Source organism: Leuresthes tenuis, unplaced genomic scaffold (genome assembly GCF_036924035.1).
Source record: "Leuresthes tenuis unplaced genomic scaffold, fLeuTen1.0.hap1 SCAF_5, whole genome shotgun sequence".
NCBI lineage: Eukaryota > Metazoa > Chordata > Actinopteri > Atheriniformes > Atherinopsidae > Leuresthes > Leuresthes tenuis.
Genome location: NW_027325359.1, coordinates 37023715 through 37049220, shown reverse-complemented (window position 1 = coordinate 37049220; position 25506 = coordinate 37023715). Strand labels below are relative to the sequence as shown.

At 50.9% G+C, this 25506-nt stretch overlaps 1 protein-coding gene across 3 annotated transcripts in view; it reads right to left on the bottom strand.

The window, feature by feature from the left end:
- The window catches only part of LOC140307786 (zinc finger C3H1 domain-containing protein-like), a 35664-nt gene that overhangs the window by 6312 nt on the left and 3846 nt on the right, over positions 1–25506 (bottom strand). For 2 of the 3 annotated variants that reach the window (XM_072386795.1, XM_072386796.1), the window contains exons 5-32: positions 25300–25482; positions 25001–25209; positions 24806–24929; positions 24634–24728; positions 24341–24520; positions 20684–20842; positions 19496–19633; positions 19296–19414; positions 19077–19220; positions 16571–16745; positions 16367–16495; positions 13451–14074; positions 13225–13331; positions 13000–13131; positions 12045–12166; positions 11857–11958; positions 11656–11775; positions 10097–10274; positions 9836–10022; positions 9516–9704; positions 6716–6953; positions 6515–6620; positions 6119–6317; positions 4523–4617; positions 4330–4437; positions 4002–4106; positions 3767–3920; positions 3549–3679 (exon numbers count right to left, since the gene is read on the bottom strand). In XM_072386795.1, coding sequence (XP_072242896.1) covers positions 3549–3679; positions 3767–3920; positions 4002–4106; positions 4330–4437; positions 4523–4617; positions 6119–6317; positions 6515–6620; positions 6716–6953; positions 9516–9704; positions 9836–10022; positions 10097–10274; positions 11656–11775; positions 11857–11958; positions 12045–12166; positions 13000–13131; positions 13225–13331; positions 13451–14074; positions 16367–16495; positions 16571–16745; positions 19077–19220; positions 19296–19414; positions 19496–19633; positions 20684–20842; positions 24341–24520; positions 24634–24728; positions 24806–24929; positions 25001–25209; positions 25300–25482 — 4552 coding nt within the window. The remainder of the gene's footprint in view (positions 1–3548; positions 3680–3766; positions 3921–4001; positions 4107–4329; positions 4438–4522; positions 4618–6118; positions 6318–6514; positions 6621–6715; positions 6954–9515; positions 9705–9835; positions 10023–10096; positions 10275–11655; positions 11776–11856; positions 11959–12044; positions 12167–12999; positions 13132–13224; positions 13332–13450; positions 14075–16366; positions 16496–16570; positions 16746–19076; positions 19221–19295; positions 19415–19495; positions 19634–20683; positions 20843–24340; positions 24521–24633; positions 24729–24805; positions 24930–25000; positions 25210–25299; positions 25483–25506) is intronic. The other variant, XM_072386797.1, reaches the window with a different exon arrangement.

The following is a 25506-nucleotide window of genomic DNA, read 5'->3' as shown; positions in this document are numbered from 1 at the left end:
AACTGCAGAGGAGCTGACTAACCAACCAACTGCAGAGGAGCTGACTAACCAACCAACCAACGACAGATGAGCTGACTAACCAACTAACCAACTGCAGAGGAGCTGACTAACCAACTAACCAACTGCAGAGGAGCTGACTAACCAACTAACCAACGTCTGAGGAGCTGACTAACCAACTAACCAACGCCTGAGGAGCTGACTAACCAACCAACTGCAGAGGAGCTGACTAACCAACCAACTGCAGAGGAGCTGACTAACCAACCAACTGCAGAGGAGCTGACTAACCAACCAACCAACGGCAGATGAGCTGACTAACCAACTAACCAACTGCAGAGGAGCTGACTAACCAACCAACTGCAGAGGAGCTGACTAACCAACCAACCAACGACAGATGAGCTGACTAACCAACTAACCAACTGCAGAGGAGCTGACTAACCAACCAACTGCAGAGGAGCTGACTAACCAACCAACCACAGATGAGCTGACTAACCAACTAACCAACTGCAGAGGAGCTGACTAACCAACTAACCAACATCAGAGGAGCTGACTAACCAACTAACCAACGACAGATGAGCTGACTAACCAACTAACCAACTGCAGAGGAGTTGACTAACCAACTAACCAACGACAGAGGAGCTGACTAACCAACTAACCAACATCTGAGGAGCTGACTAACCAACTAACCAACTGCAGAGGAGCTGACTAACCAACTAACCAACATCAGAGGAGCTGACTAACCAACTAACCAACGACAGAGGAGCTGACTAACCAACTAACCAACGTCAGAGGAGCTGACTAACCAACTAACCAACGTCTGAGGAGCTGACTAACCAACGTCTGAGGAGCTGACTAACCAACCAACCAACGTCAGAGGAGCTGACTAACCAACCAACCAACGTCAGAGGAGCTGACTAACCAACCAACCAACGACAGATGAGCTGACTAACCAACTAACCAACATCAGAGGAGCTGACTAACCAACCAACCAACTGCAGAGGAGCTGACTAACCAACTAACCAACGTCTGAGGAGCTGACTAACCAGCTAACCAACTGCAGAGGAGCTGACTAACCAACGTCTGAGGAGCTGACTAACCAACTAACCAACTGCAGAGGAGCTGACTAACCAACCAACTGCAGAGGAGCTGACTAACCAACCAACCAACGACAGATGAGCTGACTAACCAACTAACCAACTGCAGAGGAGCTGACTAACCAACTAACCAACATCAGAGGAGCTGACTAACCAACTAACCAACGACAGATGAGCTGACTAACCAACTAACCAACTGCAGAGGAGTTGACTAACCAACTAACCAACGACAGAGGAGCTGACTAACCAACTAACCAACATCTGAGGAGCTGACTAACCAACTAACCAACTGCAGAGGAGCTGACTAACCAACTAACCAACATCAGAGGAGCTGACTAACCAACTAACCAACGCCAGAGGAGCTGACTAACCAACTAACCAACATCTGAGGAGCTGACTAACCAACTAACCAACGACAGAGGAGCTGACTAACCAACTAACCAACGTCAGAGGAGCTGACTAACCAACGTCTGAGGAGCTGACTAACCAACGTCTGAGGAGCTGACTAACCAACTAACCAACATCAGAGGAGCTGACTAACCAACTAACCAACGCCAGAGGAGCTGACTAACCAACTAACCAACATCTGAGGAGCTGACTAACCAACTAACCAACATCTGAGGAGCTGACTAACCAACTAACCAACGACAGAGGAGCTGACTAACCAACCAACCAACGTCAGAGGAGCTGACTAACCAACCAACCAACGTCAGAGGAGCTGACTAACCAACTAACCAACTGCAGAGGAGCTGACTAACCAACGTCAGAGGAGCTGACTAACCAACCAACCAACGTCAGAGGAGCTGACTAACCAACCAACCAACGACAGATGAGCTGACTAACCAACTAACCAACATCAGAGGAGCTGACTAACCAACCAACCAACTGCAGAGGAGCTGACTAACCAGCTAACCAACTGCAGAGGAGCTGACTAACCAACTAACCAACATCAGAGGAGCTGACTAACCAACTAACCAACGTCTGAGGAGCTGACTAACCAACTAACCAACGACAGAGGAGCTGACTAACCAACTAACCAATGTCTGAGGAGCTGACTAACCAACGTCTGAGGAGCTGACTAACCAACTAACCAACGTCTGAGGAGCTGACTAACCAGCTAACCAACTGCAGAGGAGCTGACTAACCAACGTCTGAGGAGCTGACTAACCAACTAACCAACGTCTGAGGAGCTGACTAACCAGCTAACCAACTGCAGAGGAGCTGACTAACCAACATCAGAGGAGCTGACTAACCAACTAACCAACGTCTGAGGAGCTGACTAACCAACTAACCAACGACAGAGGAGCTGACTAACCAACTAACCAATGTCTGAGGAGCTGACTAACCAACGTCTGAGGAGCTGACTAACCAACTAACCAACGTCTGAGGAGCTGACTAACCAACTAACCAACGACAGAGGAGCTGACTAACCAACTAACCAACGTCTGAGGAGCTGACTAACCAGCTAACCAACTGCAGAGGAGCTGACTAACCAACGTCTGAGGAGCTGACTAACCAACTAACCAACATCTGAGGAGCTGACTAACCAACATCTGAGGAGCTGACTAACCAACTAACCAACGTCAGAGGAGCTGACTAACCAACTAACCAACGTCTGAGGAGCTGACTAACCAACGTCTGAGGAGCTGACTAACCAACTAACCAACGTCTGAGGAGCTGACTAACCAGCTAACCAACTGCAGAGGAGCTGACTAACCAACGTCTGAGGAGCTGACTAACCAACCAACCAACGTCAGAGGAGCTGACTAACCAACTAACCAACGTCAGAGGTAGTTATGTTACAGATGATGGTTGCCGTGCGGCCCATACCTGTTCTGAGCACAGCAGGTGTGTGTGTACCTGAGGCCCAGCTGACTAACCAACTAACCAACGTCTGAGGAGCTGACTAACCAACTAACCAACGACAGAGGAGCTGACTAACCAACTAACCAATGTCTGAGGAGCTGACTAACCAACGTCTGAGGAGCTGACTAACCAACTAACCAACGTCTGAGGAGCTGACTAACCAACTAACCAACGACAGAGGAGCTGACTAACCAACTAACCAACGTCTGAGGAGCTGACTAACCAGCTAACCAACTGCAGAGGAGCTGACTAACCAACGTCTGAGGAGCTGACTAACCAACTAACCAACATCTGAGGAGCTGACTAACCAACATCTGAGGAGCTGACTAACCAACTAACCAACGTCAGAGGAGCTGACTAACCAACTAACCAACGTCTGAGGAGCTGACTAACCAACGTCTGAGGAGCTGACTAACCAACTAACCAACGTCTGAGGAGCTGACTAACCAGCTAACCAACTGCAGAGGAGCTGACTAACCAACGTCTGAGGAGCTGACTAACCAACCAACCAACGTCAGAGGAGCTGACTAACCAACTAACCAACGTCAGAGGTAGTTATGTTACAGATGATGGTTGCCGTGCGGCCCATACCTGTTCTGAGCACAGCAGGTGTGTGTGTACCTGAGGCCCAGCTCGGTGTTGTTTGGCATGGTGTATCGCAGCCTCTCCAGAACCAGAGCACGCTGGGACTGTGGCACACCTCTCAGGTACAGGCTCACCACCTGCAGGGGGAACATCATTATGGACCGAATACATGAGAGACCTCAGAGGTTGTGGTTCTGCCATGAACCCGGTCGGGTCGGTCTTACCTTGTTGTGGAAGCGGTAGCAGCTCCAGAACTCTGCAGGGTTGAAGGGCAGCTCCAGGCGGGTCGGAACCGTGCTGAGACAGCGCTGAAGCAGATCTGAGAAGAGCTTCCTGGAGGCTGCGGAGGCCTGCGGGCTGCAGCTGAACAGCAGGTAGCTGGGACAGGTGAGAGCAGAGACAGGTGGTGAGTGGGCAGAGCTGAGGACGTACCTGAGCAGGTGAAGGTTGGAGACTCACTCAGTCCACAGCGTGTGGAGCTCCTGCAGCTGCAGCGAGGATCCCAGCGCCCGCTCAAACGCCTCCACGGCCGCCTCCACGGGGCTATGCAGCCACATCCACCGACTGCAAACACACACACCGTTCAGCTGCAGCCAATCAGGAGCCGGCGACACCTCAGCAGCAGCACAAGTGACATCATCAGATGACATCATCAACACACCGATATTCTACTCTGACTTTAATGATCTGGTATAATGATCAATATCTGAAAATCTGTTCAGATTGAACTTTTTCAGGAAGTAGTGAGCGATGACATCATCAACAGAAGATGCAGGTGAGGACGCACCAGTGCAGCAGGTGCAGGAAGGACATCTGCTGACTCAGCTGCTCCTGGAGCTCCTTCCTGATGACCGGACGGCTCAGCAGCTCCTCGCCACGGAAACCCAGGATGTGACTGTAGGCAGAGGAACCAGAACCACTTAGACCGTGTCTCAGAACCACACAGAACATGAGCAGAGAGGAGGCGGAGCTTCACGTACCGCAGGACGTCCACAGGTGTGCCGTTACGTTGCTCGTCCTCGCAGAGTGACAGGATGAAGCCACGGAACAGAGGAGGGATGGCGCTGGACTTGTCCTGAAACAGAGAAGAAGAGTCAGGAGGACACCTGAGGGGGCGGGGCTTCAGAGCACCTTTTTCTTCTCATCTTCTCAGAGACATTTGTACTTGTTCTGCACCTCTGTTAAATGTCTGCCCCCCTTAAATGAATCAAAGCTTGAATTTGGAGTTTTGTTCCATTCAGTTGTTGTTTACCTGCTTTTCAAGGCTATCAGGGGCGGAGCCTATCGCTGCTTATCATTGGTAAGATGAAACGATGAATATCAGAACAATAAACCAGCAGCAGCATGAACTCTGATGTGAGATGGAGCGACTCTGTTTTCATGAAGTTTTATTTTTGTTTATCATTTAAAGGGGAACTCCGGTGTTTTTAAACCTTATTTCTGGCATGAAATACGTTCATCTGCTCACTGAGAACAGTTTGGTGAAAGTCGGCGTCCTTCAGAAGATATTTAGATAACTGGAGATCCATATAACGGAGAGAACGGGGCTTAGAGGATGCAGCCTCTAAATAAGGCATTATCTGTCTTTATTTCACCAATACTTTAAGAAGAATGAATGAATGAACGTGTGCTATAGCTCTGTTAGCTCATAGCTGCTGTTAGCTCATAGCTCTGTTAGCTCATAGCTGCTGTTAGCTCATAGCTGCTGTTAGCTCATAGCTGCTGTTAGCTCATAGCTCTGTTAGCTCATATCTCTGTTAGCTCATAGCTGCTGTTAGCTCATAGCTGCTGTTAGCTCATAGCTCTGTTAGCTCATAGCTCTGTTAGCTCATAGCTGCTGTTAGCTCAGAGCTGCTGTTAGCCCATAGCTCTGTTAGCTCATAGCTGCTGTTAGCTCATAGCTCTGTTAGCTCACAGCTGCTGTTAGCTCATAGCTCTGTTAGCTCATAGCTCTGTTAGCTCATAGCTGCTGTTAGCTCAGAGCTCTGTTAGCTCATAGCTCTGTTAGCTCATAGCTCTGTTAGCTCATAGCTGCTGTTATGTGGCTACTTGCAGCTATAGGAGAGCTAACGGAGGGATTTCTACACAGGCACTCTACTGGGACCACTTCATCCACACGCCCCCCTGCAGCACAGTTTATTCACTCCGTGCTCTGTGACAGTCGGCTAACTTCACACAGAGTTTGCTGCTGATAGTTTTGTGCAACATAGCAGGATATTTATCAGATTTAGACAACGTGAACGACGACTTTGAGTAAGATGGACGTTCTTACCGGAGTGAATGAGCTTTGCTGCAGAGGGGGGGGAGGCTAGGTTTAGGTTTAAAAATACCGGAGTTCCCCTTTAAGACAGAGAAGGCGGTTTTATGGAGTTTTATGGAGTTCAGACACATGACTAGCGGCCTGTTTCTGTGCTGCTTTTGGAAAACAGAAGCTCAGCAGCTTTGGTATCAGCAGCTGGTCTGAAAACACATTCTGAATTCAACCTGCAACCGGGTTTCAGGTTTTTATGATGACACCAAAGTTCTCAGTTCTCAAACTGAAGGGAACCAGCAGATGCAACACCCAGGGGACTCACCTGAGCCGTGAGGAACCTGCAGCAGTGGTAGAACACCTGAGCGTTGTGAGGACACTCTGCCAGGGCGTGCAGCCACATGCTGACCGCCTGCTCTGGGTTCCCTCTGCTGATGTGGAGCTCGGCCAGAGCGTCGCGCAGGGTGCACGACTCGGGACAGAACTCCAGGAGAGACTCGCACAGGGAGACGCCATCATCGTACCTGCGGGGACACGCCGTCACCATCATCAGGGCAGAAGCTGAGGCTACAGACTGCTTTAAACCGCTTTAATCGGCCTCAGATTGGAAGATAACTCGCAGAAGAAGCTGGTTCAACCTCCCAAACATACGTTAAAGCTTCTGAGAGGTTTAGTGGACAGTTTTCTGAGTCTCAGGTGTTTTAAACGGCCTCCAGCTCACCTCTGCAGCAGCTTGTAGAGGGAGATCAGGTTGGTGTGCAGCGGCATGCACGCCAGCGTCCTCTCGCTCTCAGACACGGACTCCTCGCTGCACTGATGGACGCCATCTTACAGGAAACAACCACACATGAGAGTTCGGACCGGGTCAGATTGAAATAACAGGCTGCTGTGCTTCCTCTGAGGAGGAGGAGCCGCTTCCTACCCTGGAAAACAGCGATGAGGATGTCTGGCGGCGTGCTGATGTCCTCTGGCGTCCTCCAGGGCAGCAGGAAGGACTCTCTGCTGACCAGTCGGGCCGGGCCAGATTCGGCCGGGTCGTACAGGCTGGATGGCAGCCGGTCAAACTCCGTCAGGTGGATGTAGGAGAGCCAGAGCAGCGCCCGGTCAGCAGCTGTCAGGTGGTCAGCGATGCTCAGGTCCTGAGCCGACTTCAGAGCGTTCTGAAATGACCACAGCACACATTTAACCGTCCAATCAGAAGACCTTAAAGCTCTGCTGCTTTCTGCTGAGCAGAAGGCAGAAAACAGGCCACATGTGACGCTTCATTAGCTCACAACATGTTGCTCTGTCAGCATCATGAGGGCACCCCGCCATCTTTAAATCTGCCCTCACACCCAGAACCTCTCTGTTCACCTCCTCCTTGCTACAGCAGCAGCTTAATAAGGTGTAATCACATTATTTTATTATTATCCAGTTTAGTCTACGAGCTCTGACTTCTGGTTTGAAGACAGCCAACTCTGCTCTACTCTGCCTTCAGGCTGCACCCGCAGTGTTGACTCGGACTGGATCTCTGACAGTGTGAGCGTGTAAACGAACAACAGCGACACTGTTTCTGATTCTACTTCCTGTTTCTGGATCGTAAAGCGTTCACTCTGAAGTCAGTTGCTCTAGCTCTGCTTTAGCTCTGCTTTAGCTGTGCTTTACCTGTGCTTTAACTGTGCTGTAGCTCTGCTTTAGCTCTGCTTTAGCTCTGCTTTAGCTGTGCTTTAGCTGTGCTTTAGCTGTGCTTTAGCTGTGCTGTAGCTGTGCTGTAGCTGTGCTTTAGCTGTGCTGTAGCTCTGCTTTAGCTCTGCTGTAGCTCTGCTTTAGCTGTGCTGTAGCTGTGCTATAGCTCTGCTTTAGCTGTGCTGTAGCTCTGCTGTAGCTGTGCTGTAGCTGTGCTGTAGCTGTGCTGTAGCTGTGCTGTAGCTCTGCTTTAGCTCTGCTTTAGCTGTGCTGTAGCTGTGCTTTAGCTGTGCTGTAGCTGTGCTGTAGCTCTGCTGTAGCTCTGCTGTAGCTCTGCTTTAGCTGTGCTGTAGCTGTGCTGTAGCTGTGCTGTAGCTCTGCTTTAGCTGTGCTGTAGCTGTGCTGTAGCTCTGCTTTAGCTCTGCTGTAGCTGTGCTGTAGCTGTGCTTTAACTGTGCTTTAGCTGTGCTTTAGCTGTGCTGTAGCTCTGCTGTAGCTCTGCTGTAGCTCTGCTGTAGCTGTGCTTTAGCTCTGCTGTAGCTGTGCTTTAGCTGTGCTTTAACTGTGCTGTAGCTCTGCTGTAGCTGTGCTTTAGCTCTGCTGTAGCTGTGCTTTAGCTCTGCTTTAACTGTGCTGTAGCTCTGCTGTAGCTGTGCTGTAGCTGTGCTTTAGCTGTGCTCTAGCTCTGCTTTAGCTGTGCTGTAGCTGTGCTGTAGCTCTGCTGTAGCTGTGCTTTAGCTCTGCTTTAACTGTGCTTTAGCTGTGCTGTAGCTGTGCTGTAGCTCTGCTGTAGCTCTGCTGTAGCTCTGCTGTAGCTGTGCTTTAGCTCTGCTGTAGCTGTGCTTTAGCTGTGCTGTGGCTCTGCTGTGGCTCTGCTGTAGCTCTGCTGTAGCTCTGCTGTAGCTGTGCTGTAGCTGTGCTGTAGCTGTGCTTTAGCTGTGCTCTAGCTCTGCTTTAGCTGTGCTGTAGCTCTGCTGTAGCTGTGCTTTAGCTCTGCTTTAACTGTGCTTTAGCTGTGCTGTAGCTGTGCTTTAGCTGTGCTGTAGCTGTGCTTTAGCTGTGCTGTAGCTGTGCTTTAGCTGTGCTGTAGCTGTGCTGTAGCTGTGCTTTAGCTGTGCTGTAGCTCTGCTGTGGCTCTGCTGTAGCTCTGCTGTAGCTCTGCTTTAGCTGTGCTTTAGCTGTGCTGTAGCTGTGCTTTAGCTGTGCTCTAGCTCTGCTTTAGCTGTGCTGTAGCTGTGCTGTAGCTCTGCTGTAGCTGTGCTGTAGCTGTGCTGTAGCTGTGCTGTAGCTCTGCTGTAGCTGTGCTGTAGCTCTGCTGTAGCTGTGCCGTAGCTCTGCTGTAGCTCTGCTTTAGCTGTGCTGTAGCTCTGCTGTAGCTCTGCTGTAGCTATGCTTTAGCTCTGCTGTAGCTATGCTTTAGCTCTTCTTTAGCTGTGCTGTAGCTCTGCTTTAGCTCTGCTTTAGCTGTGCTGTAGCTGTGCTTTAGCTGTAGCTCTGCTGTAGCTGTGCTTTAGCTCTGCTGTAGCTGTGCTGTAGCTCTGCTTTAGCTGTTCTGTAGCTGTGCTGTAGCTGTGCTGTAGCTCTGCTGTAGCTGTGCCGTAGCTCTGCTGTAGCTCTGCTTTAGCTGTGCTGTAGCTCTGCTGTAGCTCTGCTGTAGCTATGCTTTAGCTCTGCTGTAGCTATGCTTTAGCTCTTCTTTAGCTGTGCTGTAGCTCTGCTTTAGCTCTGCTTTAGCTGTGCTGTAGCTGTGCTGTAGCTGTGCTTTAGCTGTAGCTCTGCTGTAGCTATGCTCTAGCTCTGCTGTTCCTCTGCTTTAGCTCTGCTCTAGGCTAGCAAGCTTGTTCTGTATGAACAACCAGAACCGTTCCACAACAACAGCATCAACGCCGGGAGCTAAACGGCCGCCACCACAGACTGCTGCTGACCCTGAGCTCACTCACTGTTCTGCACAGAACCGGACCGGCTTCTCTCTGACCGACAGGTGACAGACCTGAGCAGGAGGAAGTCCTCTCTGTGCACAGCAAACACAAATCTCTACCTCTACCTCGATGACACACCTGCAGGAGGGCCAGGGCGCTCTCCATCCGGCCCGTGAACAGACTGAGCTGCACCCTGAACAGCAGAGCCTCCATCAGCTGGAAGGACAGCTTCTCCGTCACCCTTAAGGACGCCTCGGCCAACAGGAAGTGCAGCAGGCGCTCGCACACGTAGTCCTTCCCCTCGAACGAGCTCTCCAGGTTCAGGTACTGAGGAGGAGCACAGGTTGATGACATCATCACGGCCTGAGGAGGGTGTCACATGACCCTTCCCCATCTCTGAATGTGGGCGGGGCTTATGATGACACAATCAAACAGTGAAGTTGGAGCTGAGGACTTACACTGAACCACACCCGGTAGTCGGGGGCGTGCTCCACCGCCATCTCACACATCTCCTGCACCTCCTCCCTGCTGCCCCGCCGGGAGAACAGCGACAGGTAGTGGCTCCACACCTCCGGGTCCTCGCAGTTACTCTCCAGGGCACGAGACAGCGTGTTCAGAGCGGCCTCCAGGCACTCTGCGGCAGATCTGCAGGAACCAACCGCAGCTGGGTGAGCGGGCAGCGCATCAGAACCAGAACCGGCACCAGGCTGGACACTTACGTTTCGCTCTGATTCAGGTATCTGAAGGCCAGCTTGATCCACAGCTGAGTGTCTCGCGGACTCTCCAGGACGCTCGCCTCCAGGTTTGAGATGTCGTCCGTCTCGCTGACAAAATACCGCCGGTCCTCAGATGTGACGCACACGTCCACGGCGGGCGAGCTGCTCACGGAGACGTCGTCTGTCACACAAAGAAGAAGAAGAGTCATTTCTTCTACACACTCTGTGGGAGGAGCCTATGTATATGGGAGGAGCCTCTGAGTAGGAGGAGCCTGGATATATGGGAGGAGCCTGTGAGGGAGGAGCCTGTGAGGGAGGAGCCAGTGTATATGGGAGGAGCCTGTGTGAGGGAGGAGCCAGTGTATATGGGAGGAGCCTGTGTATGGGAGGAGCCTGTGTATGGGAGAAGCCTGGATATATGGGAGGAATCTGTGTGTAGAAGGAGCCTGTGTGAGGGAGGAGCCTGTGTATGGGAGGAGCCTGGATATATGGGAGGAATCTGTGTGTAGAAGGAGCCTGTGTGAGGGAGGAGCCTGTGTATGGGAGGAGCCTGGATATATGGGAGGAGTCTGTGTGTAGAAGGAGCCTGTGTGAGGGAGGAGTCGGTGTGAGGGAGGAGCCTGTGTATATGGGAGGAGCCTGTGTGAGGGAGGAGTCTGTGTGAGGGAGGAGCCTGTGTGTGGGAGGAGCCTTCGTATATGGGAGGAGTCTGTGTGAGGGAGGAGCCTGTGTGTGGGAGGAGTCTATGTGTGGGAGGAGCCTGTGTATATGGGAGGAGCCTGTGTGTGGGAGGAGTCTGTGTATATGGGAGGAGCCTGTGTGTGGGAGGAGCCTGTGTATATGGGAGGAGCCTGTGTATATGGGAGGAGCCTGTGTATATGGGAGGAGCTTGTGTATATGGGAGGAGCTTGTGTGTGGGAGGAGCCTGTGTATATGGGAGGAGCCTGTGTATGGGAGGAGCCTGTGTGAGGGAGGGGCCTCTTTAAGGCATCATCACGGTAGATCTTTTGAGTTTTTTTTAACCTGCTGGTTGACTGAAGTACGGAGGCCTGAAGCTGCCATATTCTCACATGAATAATAAATCAAATGAGACTTTATTTTTTCATGTGGAACATATATTTCTTATTTCTGTTTAACTCTCCTTTACATCATATTGATCCATTTATTCCCTTCTTTATCTTATTTAGATTTTATTTAATGTTTGTAATTTACTTTATTTATAGATTAATTAATCTTTTTTTCTCCCCAGTTTATTTCCAAGTTTTCTTTTTCCATTTTCCAGTTTTTATTTTCTAAGATGTTTTTCTGCCTCTTTATGCAAATGAGGGGGCGGGGTTTCACAGCCACAGAGACAGGAAGTGGGGAACGCTAACAGTGTTAGCGGTTAGTTTAACTCGCCATAGCAACAACGGCCCCACGCCTTTGTTCAAACTGACCCGACCAATCAGAGGCTGAGAACAAAAAACTATCTCGGTCTGTTGAATCAAATCATCTGTGTCGCAGCCTTGATACCAGAAGTACCGTTTTTGGCACTTTCGGATTCAAGCCCAAAGGTTTCTCACCTGCAGGCATCAGCTGTTCAGCTGCAGTCTCATCGCCGCTCTCCACGGGGGCGTCGCCGCTCTGCGCCGAGGGCTTCGGCCTCCACCTCCGTGTCTCCTTACAGGTGGTGAAGGGAGGCACTGCGGAGCAAAGAGGGACACGGGTCACATGACCGGGCCAGAACCTGGTGACAGCATGTTAAAGAAGGAAGCTCCACCAACCGTGGCGTTTGCCTTCGTTCACTTTGCTGACGAGGAGGACAGCCTTCTGGTCCACGCCCATTCGGTCTTTGTTTGGACCGAACAGCTTCTTCATGTAGCTCTCTGCAGAACACAGAACTTTCAGAACCGCCCGCAGAATACAGTAACAGAACTCATCGGACTATCCTGTGACATGAGAAATCACCAACCTGTGGCGGCACCGATGTCCTCATCAGAACTACTCTCAGTACAGCCAATCAGAGACAAGTTGTAGGACAGGATGTCCTGGAACAGCTGGTTCCCAGACAGAGTGCAGTTCCTCATGTGCTGCCTGCAGCGAGGAGAGCACGTTACACAGGAAACAGGCGGGAAGAGGGCGGGAAAAGGGCGGGAAAAGGGCGGGAAACGGGCGGGAAGAGGGCGGAAAACAGGCGGGAAGAGGACGGGAAGAGGGTGGTAAGAGGGTGGAAAACAGGCGGGAAGAGGGTGGTAAGAGGGCAGGAAACAGGCGGGAAGAGGGCGGGAAGAGGGTGGAAAACAGGTGGGAAGAGGGTGGAAAACAGGCGGGAAGAGGGCAGGAAAACCGGCGGGAAGAGGGTGGAAAACAGGCGGGAAGAGGGTGGAAAAGAAAGCTGAAAACGGTGGAAAACCGGCGGGAAGAGGGAGGAAAACCGGCGGGAAGAGGGAGGAAAACAGGCGGGAAGAGGGAGGAAAACAGGCGGGAAGAGGGAGGAAAACAGGCGGGAAAAGGGCAGGAAGAGGGTGGAAAAGAAAGCTGAAAACCGGCGGGAAGAGTGTGGAAAACAGTAGGGAAGAGGGCAGGAAAACCGGCGGGAAGAGGGTGGAAAACAGGCGGGAAGAGGGTGGAAAAGAAAGCTGAAAACAGGCGGGAAGACGGCGGAAAACAGGCGGGAAGAGGGCAGGAAAAGGGTGGAAACCAGGCGGGAAGAGGGTGGAAAAGAAAGCTGAAAACAGGCGGGAAGACGGTGGAAAACAGGCGGGAAGAGGGAGGAAAACAGGAGGGAAGAGGGAGGAAAACAGGCGGGAAGCAGGTGATAAGAAGACAGGAAGCAGGCAGGAAAATGTGGGGTGGGGGGTGGAAAACAGGTAGGAAGCAGGTGGAAAACAGGTAGGAAGCAGGTGGAAAACAGCAGGATGACTGACCATCTGCAGCCGTCATCGTTGCAGGTCCCTGTGAGGTCAAAGCGGCAGAAACATTTGTTGGCTTCGATGGCGTTGCTGTAGGTCACAGAGCTCAGCGGTAACTTCTCCTTGGTCCGGTAGTACGGGCTGAACCTGCAGAGAAGAGGTGAGGTCATTGCATCCAAATTAGACGACTACATTAGAAGTAGAAGTAAAGTAAAGCAGTAAAGCAGAAGCACTGCTCACCTGTACGACCTGAACACCAGCAAAGGGCTGTGATATGGCTCAAAGGGGAGTGGCTTCAGCTCGGAGCCACCTGATTGGCTCACAGTCTCCAACTCCAGCGGGACCACCTGAATCAGACACACAGTTGTAGGTAATCATGTCATTTATCCTGACAGGTAACCCAGGAGATGACTGATCAATCGATTACTGGAGCCATTGATTAGGCAGTGACCCGGTGAGTGGTCACCTGTGCAGAAGGGGCAACATCCGCATCCCCCCCCAGCCTGAGCAGCTCCCCCTGCAGCAGCTCTCCCAGCCAGGCCTGCTGCTGGTACCGCCGCTTCAGGCCGTCCACGTCCAGCCCCGCAAACATCTCTGCGGGGAGCTCGGAGCCACCTGCCGTCTTGGCTGGCTTGGCACTGCTGCCGTCCTTACCGGGGACGGAGCTCGGCGTATCCAGGTGGGGTTTGGTGAAGGAGTTGCTGGACTGCCGGAGGGAGGGGCGGCGGCCGCCTCTGGCTGCAGCGGCGGGGGCAGGTTCCAGCTCCTGGTCATCGGCCTCGGGGACGTCCTCACTGTCAAGGGTCAGTTTGTCCTGGGACAGGTCGTGCAGGGAGGGCTGGGGGAGGTGGAAGGGGCTGGAGGAGGGCAGCTGTTGGACTTGAGGTTCTGAGGGGGGGTTGGAGGCCGGCGCCGGCGGCGGTTCTGGTGGAGCTCCCTTGTTGCGCAGGACCTGAGCCTCCTTCAGCTTCTGGATCTTCAGGGCGTATTCGGACTCAAGCTGCTGCAGCCGGCGCTTCTGAGCGATCAGCTCGGCGAAGTGTCGCTCAGAACCGCGGGGAGCCGCGTCCAGACGCTGCAGCTTACTGGGCTGTGGAGACAGGAAGTGACACGGTTAGTATGACATCACAGGCAGCGCACCTGCCTGCTCCTACAGTTGGTTAAATGATGCAGACTGACTGGACCGGTCGACCCAGGTCACAGAAACTCAAACGTGTCCGCCTCTACTCTGTTCTTCAGAGATTAAATGACAACAAGAACCAGTTCAGAGTCCAGTTCAAACCAAACAAGAACCAGTTCAGAGTTCAGTTCAAACTCTGACAGGTACCAGTTCAGTTCACACCAAACAAGAACCAGTTCAGAGTCCAGTTCAAACCAATCAAGAACCAGTTCAGACTCCAGTTCAAACCAAACAAGAACCAGTTCAGAGTCCAGTTCAAACCAAACAAGAACCAGTTCAGAGTCCAGTTCAAACCAAACAAGAACCAGTTCAGAGTCCAGTTCAAACCAAACAAGAACCAGTTCAGAGTCCAGTTCAAACCAAACAAGAACCAGTTCAGAGTCCAGTTCAAACCAAACAAGAACCAGTTCAGAGTCCAGTTCAATCCAAACAAGAACCTGTTCAGAGTTCAGTTCAAACAAGAACCAGTTCAGAGTCCAGTTCAAACCAAACAAGAACCAGTTCAGAGTCCAGTTCAAACCAAACAAGAACCAGTTCAGAGTCCAGTTCAAACTCTGACAGGAACCAGTTCAGTTCACACCAAACAAGAACCAGTTCAGAGTTCAGTTCAAACCAAACAGTAACCAGTTCAGAGTCCAGTTCAAACCAAACAGGAACCAGTTCAGAGTCCAGTTCTAACCAAACAGGAACCAGTTCAGAGTCCAGTTCAAACCAAACAAGAACCAGTTCAGAGTCCAGTTCAAACCAAACAAGAACCAGTTCAGAGTCCAGTTCAAACCAAACAAGAACCAGTTCAGAGTCCAGTTCAAACCAAACAAGAACCAGTTCAGAGTCCAGTTCAAACCAAACAAGAACCAGTTCAGAGTCCAGTTCAATCCAAACAAGAACCTGTTCAGAGTTCAGTTCAAACAAGAACCAGTTCAGAGTCCAGTTCAAACCAAACAAGAACCAGTTCAGAGTCCAGTTCAAACCAAACAAGAACCAGTTCAGAGTCCAGTTCAAACTCTGACAGGAACCAGTTCAGTTCACACCAAACAAGAACCAGTTCAGAGTTCAGTTCAAACCAAACAGTAACCAGTTCAGAGTCCAGTTCAAACCAAACAGGAACCAGTTCAGAGTCCAGTTCTAACCAAACAGGAACCAGTTCAGAGTTCAGTTCAAACCAAACAGGAACCAGTTCAGAGTCCAGTTCAAACCAAACAGGAACCAGTTCAGAGTTCAGTTCAAACCAAACAGGAACCAGTTCAGAGTTCAGTTCTAACCAAACAAGAACCAGTTCAGAGTTCAGTTCTAACCAAACAGGAACCAGTTCAGAGTCCAGTTCAAACCAAACAAGAACCTGTTCAGAGTCCAGTTCAAACCAAACAAGAACCAGTTAAGAGTTCAGTTCTAACCAAACAGGAACCAGTTCAGAGTTAAGTTCAAACCAAACAGGAACCAGTTCAGAGTTCAGTTCAAACCAAACAAGAACCAGTTCAGAGTTCAGTTCAAACCAAACAAGAACCTGTTCAGAGTCCAGTTCAAACCAAACAAGAACCAGTTCAGAGTCCAGTTCAAACCAAACAGGAACCAGTTCAGAGTCCAGTTCAAACCAAACAGGAACCAGTTCAGAGTCCAGTTCAAACTCTGACAGGAACCAGTTCAGTTCACACCAAACAAGAACCAGTTCAGAGTTCAGTTCTAACCAAACAGGAACCAGTTCAGAGTTCAGTTCAAACCAAACAGGAACCAGTTCAGAGTCCAGTTCAAACTCTGACAGGAACCAGTTCAGTTCACACCAAACAAGAACTAGTTCAGAGTTCAGTTCAAACCAAACAGTAACCAGTTCAGAGTTCAGTTCAAACCAAACAGGAACCAGTTCAGAGTCCAGTTCAAACCAAACAGTAACCAGTTCAGAGTCCAGTTCAAACCAAACAGGAACCAGTTCAGAGCAAACAGGAACCAGTTCAGAGTCCAGCTCAAACCAAACAGGAACCAGTACAGAGTCCAGTTCAAACCAAACAGGAACCAGTTCAGAGTCCAGTTCTAACCAAACAGGAACCAGTTCAGAGTTCAGTTCTGAAACAGCAGAGACCGATCAATAAGCAGATCAATAGATTTGTGTTTGAATTCAGAGGATGCAAACAGGCTAATCTGAGACCAGCGGCGGCAGAACCGAGCCGTCGGACCCTGAACCTCCTCTGCCTGACAGCAGGGTCTCACCATGGCGTGGCCGGGCTCAGTGGTGCGTTTGGGTCCTCGGCCGGCAGCCAGCTGAGCCTGGACCAGATCCTGCTCCAGACGGACCGCCACGGTCTTCTTCAGGGACACGCGCTGCTCGACCCGCTGCACCTGTACAGAACCCAGACGTGTCAGTGGCTGCTGTGTCTGGCTCCGCCCGATCATGTGACTGGACCACAGCCTCACCTGCTCCTGCAGCTTCTTCAGCAGCATCCGGTTGGCGCTGACGATCTTCTCGGACGCCTGCAGCTGCTCCCTCAGCTTGGCCACCTTGGCCTCGGCGGCCTTCAGAGACTCCGCCTTCCTCAGCTCCTGCTGCAGCAGGTGTCGGAGCACGGCCTCGTCCCTCTGCAGCAGCTCCCTGCGAACAGATGATCTGACCTCAGACCTGCTGACAGCTTTGATCAAACACGGCTCGGCTCTACCTGAACTGGGCCGGCCGCTCCCGGTTCTGACCCAGTCAGAGGTGCCAGGTCTTTGGTGGCTGGATTAACTTTAGGAGCCTTAAAGTGAGAACATTTAGTCTTTTCTGGAGCAGCATCCTCATAAATCTCAGAAGAACGCGCCGTTTCCTTCCTGTCAGGTGGTGACATCACAGATTTATTCACCTGCGCTCGTTATGCCTCACCTGTACGCCTCACCTGCCCTCGTTACGCCTCACCTGCCCTCGTTACGCCTCACCTGCCCTCGTTACGCCTCACCTGCCCTCGTTACGCCTCACCTGCCCTCGTTACGCCTCACCTGCCCTCGTTACGCCTCACCTGCCCTCGTTACGCCTCACCTGCCCTCGTTACGCCTCACCTGTACGCCTCACCTGCCCTCGTTACGCCTCACCTGTACGCCTCACCTGCCCTCGTTACGCCTCACCTGCCCTCGTTACGCCTCACCTGCCCTCGTTACGCCTCACCTGCCCTCGTTACGCCTCACCTGTACGCCTCACCTGCCCTCGTTACGCCTCACCTGTACGCCTCACCTGCCCTCGTTACGCCTCACCTGTACGCCTCACCTGCCCTCGTTACGCCTCACCTGTAGGCCTCACCTGCCCTCGTTACGCCTCACCTGTACGCCTCACCTGCCCTCGTTACGCCTCACCTGTACGCCTCACCTGCCCTCGTTACGCCTCACCTGTACGCCTCACCTGCCCTCGTTACGCCTCACCTGTACGCCTCACCTGCCCTCGTTACGCCTCACCTGTACGCCTCACCTGCCCTCGTTACGCCTCACCTGTACGCCTCACCTGCCCTCGTTACGCCTCACCTGTACGCCTCACCTGCCCTCGTTACGCCTCACCTGTACGCCTCACCTGCCCTCGTTACGCCTCACCTGTACGCCTCACCTGCCCTCGTTACGCCTCACCTGCCCTCGTTACGCCTCACCTGTACGCCTCACCTGCCCTCGTTACGCCTCACCTGCCCTCGTTACGCCTCACCTGCCCTCGTTACGCCTCACCTGCCCTCGTTACGCCTCACCTGCCCTCGTTACGCCTCACCTGCCCTCGTTACGCCTCACCTGTACGCCTCACCTGCCCTCGTTACGCCTCACCTGTACGCCTCACCTGCCCTCGTTACGCCTCACCTGCCCTCGTTACGCCTCACCTGTACGCCTCACCTGCCCTCGTTACGCCTCACCTGTACGCCTCACCTGCCCTCGTTACGCCTCACCTGTACGCCTCACCTGCCCTCGTTACGCCTCACCTGTACGCCTCACCTGCCCTCGTTACGCCTCACCTGTACGCCTCACCTGCCCTCGTTACGCCTCACCTGTACGCCTCACCTGCCCTCGTTACGCCTCACCTGTACGCCTCACCTGCCCTCGTTACGCCTCACCTGTACGCCTCACCTGCCCTCGTTACGCCTCACCTGTACGCCTCACCTGCCCTCGTTACGCCTCACCTGTACGCCTCACCTGCCCTCGTTACGCCTCACCTGTAGGCCTCACCTGCCCTCGTTACGCCTCACCTGTACGCCTCACCTGCCCTCGTTACGCCTCACCTGTACGCCTCACCTGCCCTCGTTACGCCTCACCTGTACGCCTCACCTGCCCTCGTTACGCCTCACCTGTACGCCTCACCTGCCCTCGTTACGCCTCACCTGTACGCCTCACCTGCCCTCGTTACGCCTCACCTGCCCTCGTTACGCCTCACCTGTACGCCTCACCTGCCCTCGTTACGCCTCACCTGTACGCCTCACCTGTACGCCTCACCTGTACGCCTCACCTGTACGCCTCACCTGTACGCCTCACCTGTACGCCTCACCTGTACGCCTCACCTGTACGCCTCACCTGCCCTCGTTACGCCTCACCTGCCCTCGTTACGCCTCACCTGCCCTCGTTACGCCTCACCTGTACGCCTCACCGTTACGCCTCACCTGCGCTCGTTACGCCTCACCTGCGCTCGTTACGCCTCACCTGCGCTCGTTACGCCTCACCTGCGCTCGTTACGCCTCACCTGCGCTCGTTACGCCTCACCTGTACGCCTCACCTGCGCTCGTTACGCCTCACCTGTGCTCGCTACGCCTCACCTGTGCTCGCTACGCCTCACCTGCGCTCGTTACGCCTCACCTGTACGCCTCACCTGCGCTCGTTATGCCTCACCTGTGCTCGTTACGCCTCACCTGCCCTCGTTACGCCTCACCTGCGCTCGCTACGCCTCACCTGCGCTCGCTACGCCTCACCTGCGCTCGCTATGCCTCACCTGTGCTTGTTGAGCCTCTGCTCCGCCTCGCTCAGCTTCAGCTCTGCAGACGGTCTCAGGGGTGAGTCCAAAACCGGTTCCGGTGCAGCAGAGGAGCTCAGTGGACTCAGACTGTGGTCCTTCAGCAGCTTCTGCTTCTCCCTGCTGCAGTCAGAACACAGGTTCAAACACAGCTCTGGTTCTGTATGAGTAGCAGTGACCCAGTTCAGGTGTTCCTACCTGGCGATTTCCTCCTTCAGGAGACGGTACTCGGCCCGCTTGGCTTCAGGTAGAGCTTCTGGCGTTCTGACTGGGTTGTTCTCCTTCTCACATCCTGACGCTGCTTTGGGCTTCGCTGCCTGTGAAACATCAGAACAGAATCAGCCGTCATGACAGAACCTCCAGCACCAGTTCGGCTCCCTTTAGCGAGCAGGACCCACCTCCACCGTCCTGCGGGCCTCTTTGATCATGAACTCCAAACCGCCAAACACCGTCTGCGCAGAGCTGCTGGCGTCCAGGTCCGAGTCGCTGTCGTCCGAGTCGTTCAGAGAGACCACCACCGACTTGTGTCTGGGCAGCTGTGGACACAAAATGCAGGTGATGGTCCTGAAAAGGGACCTGGAACAGAATCTGATCCTGGAACAGAATCTGATCCTGGAACAGAATCTGAACCTGGAACAGAATCTGAACCTGGAACAGATCTGATCCTGGTACAGAATCTGATCCTGAAAAAGGACCTGGAACAGATCTGATCCTGGAACAGAATCTGATCCTGGAACAGAATCTGAACCTGGAACAGAATCTGAACCTGGAACAGATCTGATCCTAGAACAGAAGCTGGAACAGATCTGATCCTAGAACAGAAGCTGGAACAGGTCTGATCCTGGAACAGAAGCTGGAACAGATCTGATCCTGGAACTGAACCTGGAACAGAATCTGATCCTAGAACTGAAGCTGGAACAGATCTGATCCTGGAACAGAACCTGGAACAGAATCTGATCCTGGAACTGAAGCTGGAACAGATCTGATCCTGGAACAGAACCTGGAACAGAATCTGATCCTGGAACAGAATCTGATCCTGGAACTGAACCTGGAACAGAATCTGATCCTAGAACTGAAGCTGGAACAGATCTGATCCTGGAACAGAACCTGGAACAGAATCTGATCCTGGAACAGAATCTGATCCTGGAACTGAACCTGGAACAGAATCTGATCCTAGAACTGAAGCTGGAACAGATCTGATCCTGGAACTGAACCTGGAACAGAATCTGATCCTGGAACTGAACCTGGAAAAGAATCTGATCCTAGAACTGAACCTGGAACAGAATCTGATCCTGGAACTGAACCTGGAACAGAATCTGATCCTGGAACTGAAGCTGGAACAGATCTGATCCTGGAACAGAACCTGGAACAGAATCTGATCCTGGAACAGATCTGATCCTAGAACAGAAGCTGCAACAGATCTGATCCTGGAACAGAAGCTGCAACAGAATCTGATCCTGGAACAGAAGCTGCAACAGATCTGATCCTGGAACAGAAGCTGCAACAGATCTGATCCTGGAACAGATCTGATCCTGGAACAGATCCTGGAACAGACCTTCCACAGCGTGTCAGTGTGTGCTGCTTACCACCAGTGGAGCCCGGGTGGCGTGGTGAGCTCGGCTGAACCTGCCCCCCCGCGACTGAGGCACCGTGTTCAGGCTGACGGCGCTCAGGTTCCCTCTGGGAGGAAGCTGAACGTCTGTGGGCAGCGGGCAGCTCGGAGACGGAGGACCGCTGGAGCTCTTCTGCAGAGGACCACAACAGATACCATCATCATGCAACCAGTATAACTATTACAACCAGTATAACGAGTGTAACCATTACAACCAGTATAACCAGTGTAACCATTACAACCAGTGTAACCATTACAACCAGTATAACCAGTGTAACCATTACAACCAGTATAACCAGTGTAACCATTACAACCAGTATAACCAGTGTAACCATTACAACCAGTATAACTATTACAACCAGTATAACGAGTGTAACTATTACAACCAGTGTAACCAGTATAACTATTACAACCAGTGTAACCATTACAACCAGTGTAACCATTACAACCAGTATAACCAGTGTAACCATTACAACCAGTGTAACTATTACAACCAGTATAACCAGTGTAACCATTACAACCAGTGTAACCATTACAACCAGTGTAACCATTACAACCACTGTAACCATTACAGCCAGTGTAACTATTACAACCAGTGTAACTATTACAACCAGTGTAACCATTACAACCAGTGTAACCACTGTAACCATTACAACCAGTGTAACTATTACAACCAGTATAACCAGTGTAACCATTACAACCAGTGTAACCATTACAACCAGTGTAACCATTACAACCAGTGTAACCACTGTAACCATTACAACCAGTATAACTATTACAACCAGTATAACTATTACAGCCAGTGTAACCATTACAACCAGTGTAACTATTACAACCAGTATAACCAGTGTAACCATTACAACCAGTATAACTATTACAGCCAGTATAACTATTACAACCAGTGTAACCATTACAACCAGTGTAACCATTACAACCAGTGTAACCACTGTAACCATTACAACCAGTGTAACTATTACAACCAGTATAACTATTACAACCAGTATAACCAGTGTAACCATTACAACCAGTGTAACCATTACAACCACTGTAACCATTACAGCCAGTGTAACTATTACAACCAGTGTAACTATTACAACCAGTGTAACCATTACAACCAGTGTAACCATTACAACCAGTGTAACCACTGTAACCATTACAACCAGTGTAACTATTACAACCAGTATAACCAGTGTAACCATTACAACCAGTGTAACCATTACAACCAGTGTAACCATTACAACCAGTGTAACCACTGTAACCATTACAACCAGTATAACTATTACAACCAGTATAACTATTACAGCCAGTGTAACCATTACAACCAGTGTAACTATTACAACCAGTATAACCAGTGTAACCATTACAACCAGTATAACTATTACAGCCAGTGTAACTATTACAACCAGTGTAACCATTACAACCAGTGTAACCATTACAACCAGTGTAACCATTACAACCAGTGTAACCAGTGTAACTATTACAACCAGTGTAACCATTACAACCAGTGTAACCATTACAACCAGTGTAACCATTACAACCAGTGTAACCACTGTAACCATTACAACCAGTGTAACTATTACAACCAGTATAACTATTACAGCCAGTGTAACTATTACAACCAGTGTAACTATTACAACCAGTGTAACCATTACAACCAGTGTAACCATTACAACCAGTATAACTATTACAACCAGTATAACCAGTGTAACTATTACAACCAGTATAACCAGTGTAACTATTACAACCAGTATAACTATTACAGCCAGTGTAACCATTACAACCAGTGTAACCATTACAACCAGTATAACCAGTGTAACTATTACAACCAGTATAACCAGTGTAACTATTACAACCAGTATAACTATTACAGCCAGTGTAACCATTACAACCAGTGTAACCATTACAACCAGTGTAACCATTACAACCAGTGTAACCACTGTAACCATTACAACCAGTGTAACCACTGTAACCATTACAACCAGTATAACTATTACAGCCAGTGTAACCATTACAACCAGTGTAACTATTACAACCAGTGTAATTATTACAACCAGTATAACTATTACAGCCAGTGTAACTATTACAGCCAGTGTAACTATTACAACCAGTGTAACCATTGCAACCAGTGTAACCATTGCAACCAGTGTAACCATTACAACCAGTGTAACCATTACAACCAGTGTAACCAGTGTAACCATTACAACCAGTGTAACCAGTGTAACTATTACAACCAGTGTAACCAGTGTAACCACTACAACCAGTGTAACCATTACAACCAGTATAACCAGTGTAACTATTACAACCAGTATAACCAGTGTAACTATTACAACCAGTATAACTATTACAGCCAGTGTAACCATTACAACCAGTGTAACCATTACAACCAGTATAACCAGTGTAACTATTACAACCAGTATAACCAGTGTAACTATTACAACCAGTATAACTATTACAGCCAGTGTAACCATTACAACCAGTGTAACTATTACAACCAGTGTAACTATTACAACCAGTGTAACTATTACAACCAGTGTAACCACTGTAACCAGTGTAACCACTGTAACCATTGTAACCATTACAACCAGTGTAACCATTACAACCAGTATAACCAGTGTAACTATTACAGCCAGTGTAACCATTACAACCAGTGTAACTATTACAACCAGTATAACCAGTGTAACCATTACAACCAGTGTAACCAGTGTAACCATTACAACCAGTGTAACCATTACAACCAGTATAACCAGTGTAACTATTACAACCAGTATAACTATTACAACCAGTGTAACTATTACAGCCAGTGTAACTATTACAGCCAGTGTAACCATTACAACCAGTGTAACCACTGTAACTATTACAACCAGTGTAACCATTACAACCAGTGTAACCATTACAACCAGTGTAACTATTACAACCAGTATAACCAGTGTAACTATTACAACCAGTGTAACCATTACAACCAGTATAACTATTACAGCCAGTGTAACTATTACAACCAGTGTAACCAGTGTAACCATTACAACCAGTGTAACCATTACAACCGGTATAACCAGTGTAACTATTACAACCAGTATAACTATTACAACCAGTATAACTATTACAACCAGTGTAACTATTACAGCCAGTGTAACCATTACAACCAGTGTAACCATTACAACCAGTATAACTATTACAGCCAGTGTAACTATTACAACCAGTGTAACCATTGCAACCAGTATAACCAGTGTAACTATTACAACCAGTGTAACCATTACAACCAGTATAACCAGTGTAACCATTACAACCAGTGTAACCATTACAACCAGTATAACTATTACAGCCAGTGTAACTATTACAACCAGTGTAACTATTACAGGCAGTATAACCCGTTTAACCAGTATAACCCGTCCAACCAGTATAACCAGTGTAACCAGTATAACCAGTCACTGTAACCCGTGTAACCAGTATAACCAGTATAACCAGTCACTGTAACCCGTATACCCAGTATAGCCAGTGTAACCAGTATACCCAGTATAACCAGTGTAACCAGTATAACCAGTCACTGTAACCAGTGTAACCCGTGTAACCATTACAGCCAGTATACCCAGTGTAACCAGTATAACTAGTATAACCAGTGTGTAGTCAGACTGACCTCGGTGGCCGCCACCCTCTTGTTGGCCATCGACATCAGACAGGTCTCCCTGAGCAGCATCTCCTCCTCCTCCTCTTCATCAGCAAACGGAGGTTTGGGAGGCGGCTCCACTTCATCCGGTGGAGGGGGGAGTGGGGGGAGCGGGGGAGGAGCCCCGGACAGGACGGGGGGGAGGAAGGGCTGCGAGAAACCATGGAGTCCAGTTTAACTGTGTTCTAAATCAATAAGTATTGATCTGACAACACGTTTGCCCTGCTTAAGGGGGGGCGTTCCACTCTAAAATAGGAGCATACCATTAAGTAGGCTGCAGCCTCGGCGCCGTACAGGCCCAGCGGGGGGAAACCGCCGCTCTCGTCTACGGACAGCAGGTTGTGGGTCGGTGACGGCACTGACAGAAACAGGAAAGGTGAGCGCCATCAGCACAGAAACAGGAAGTAAAGGACAGTACAGGGGCGTCCCACTCACCTGGGGAGCTGGTCTCGCTGTCCGTGTCCATGGCGACCTCGTCATAGTTGTCGTACTGGTAGAGGTTCCCTGAGCTGTCGAGGCCCGGCTTGCCAGCGGACTTCCTGTGGTCCTGGTCCCTGGACTAAACACAGACACACCTGAGTCCTGCAGGGAGGGCAGACACACCTGAGCACGGCTGGCGCGGACTCTCACCTTGCTGCGCGTTCTCCTGCCGCCCACCAGCTTCATGAAGCGGTTGTACTGCTCGTCCTGGTTGGACAGGTCGCGGATGCGGCGGATCTCGTCCTCCCGTTTGCGGCGCTCCTCCTCCTCCTGGCGGCGTTTCTCCTCCTGGTTCCTCTGCTGCTGCAGCTTCCAGGTGCGCAGCTGCTGTTTCCTGTACGCCTGCTTCGCCACCGAGCCTGACGTAGTGACCAGCAGGGGACTGGAGTGAGGAAACCTCAGCCACACAGACTCCACCCCCCTCCCTCTACCTGGACGCAGCATCTCACCTGGACTGATGAGCTTCTTGGTGCTATGGGGTTTCCCGGGAGTCCGGCCCCTCTCCAGCAGACCTTTTGGGCCTGGTTTGAGACTCTGTTTGGGCCGGTCTCTCTCAGGTCTGGACCCGGTCTTGGTTCTGTCCTCAGCCTCTTTGCAAGCCTCGGCTCCTCCCTCTGAGGACTGCGGGTCACCTGTGTGTCACCAATGACAAGTTA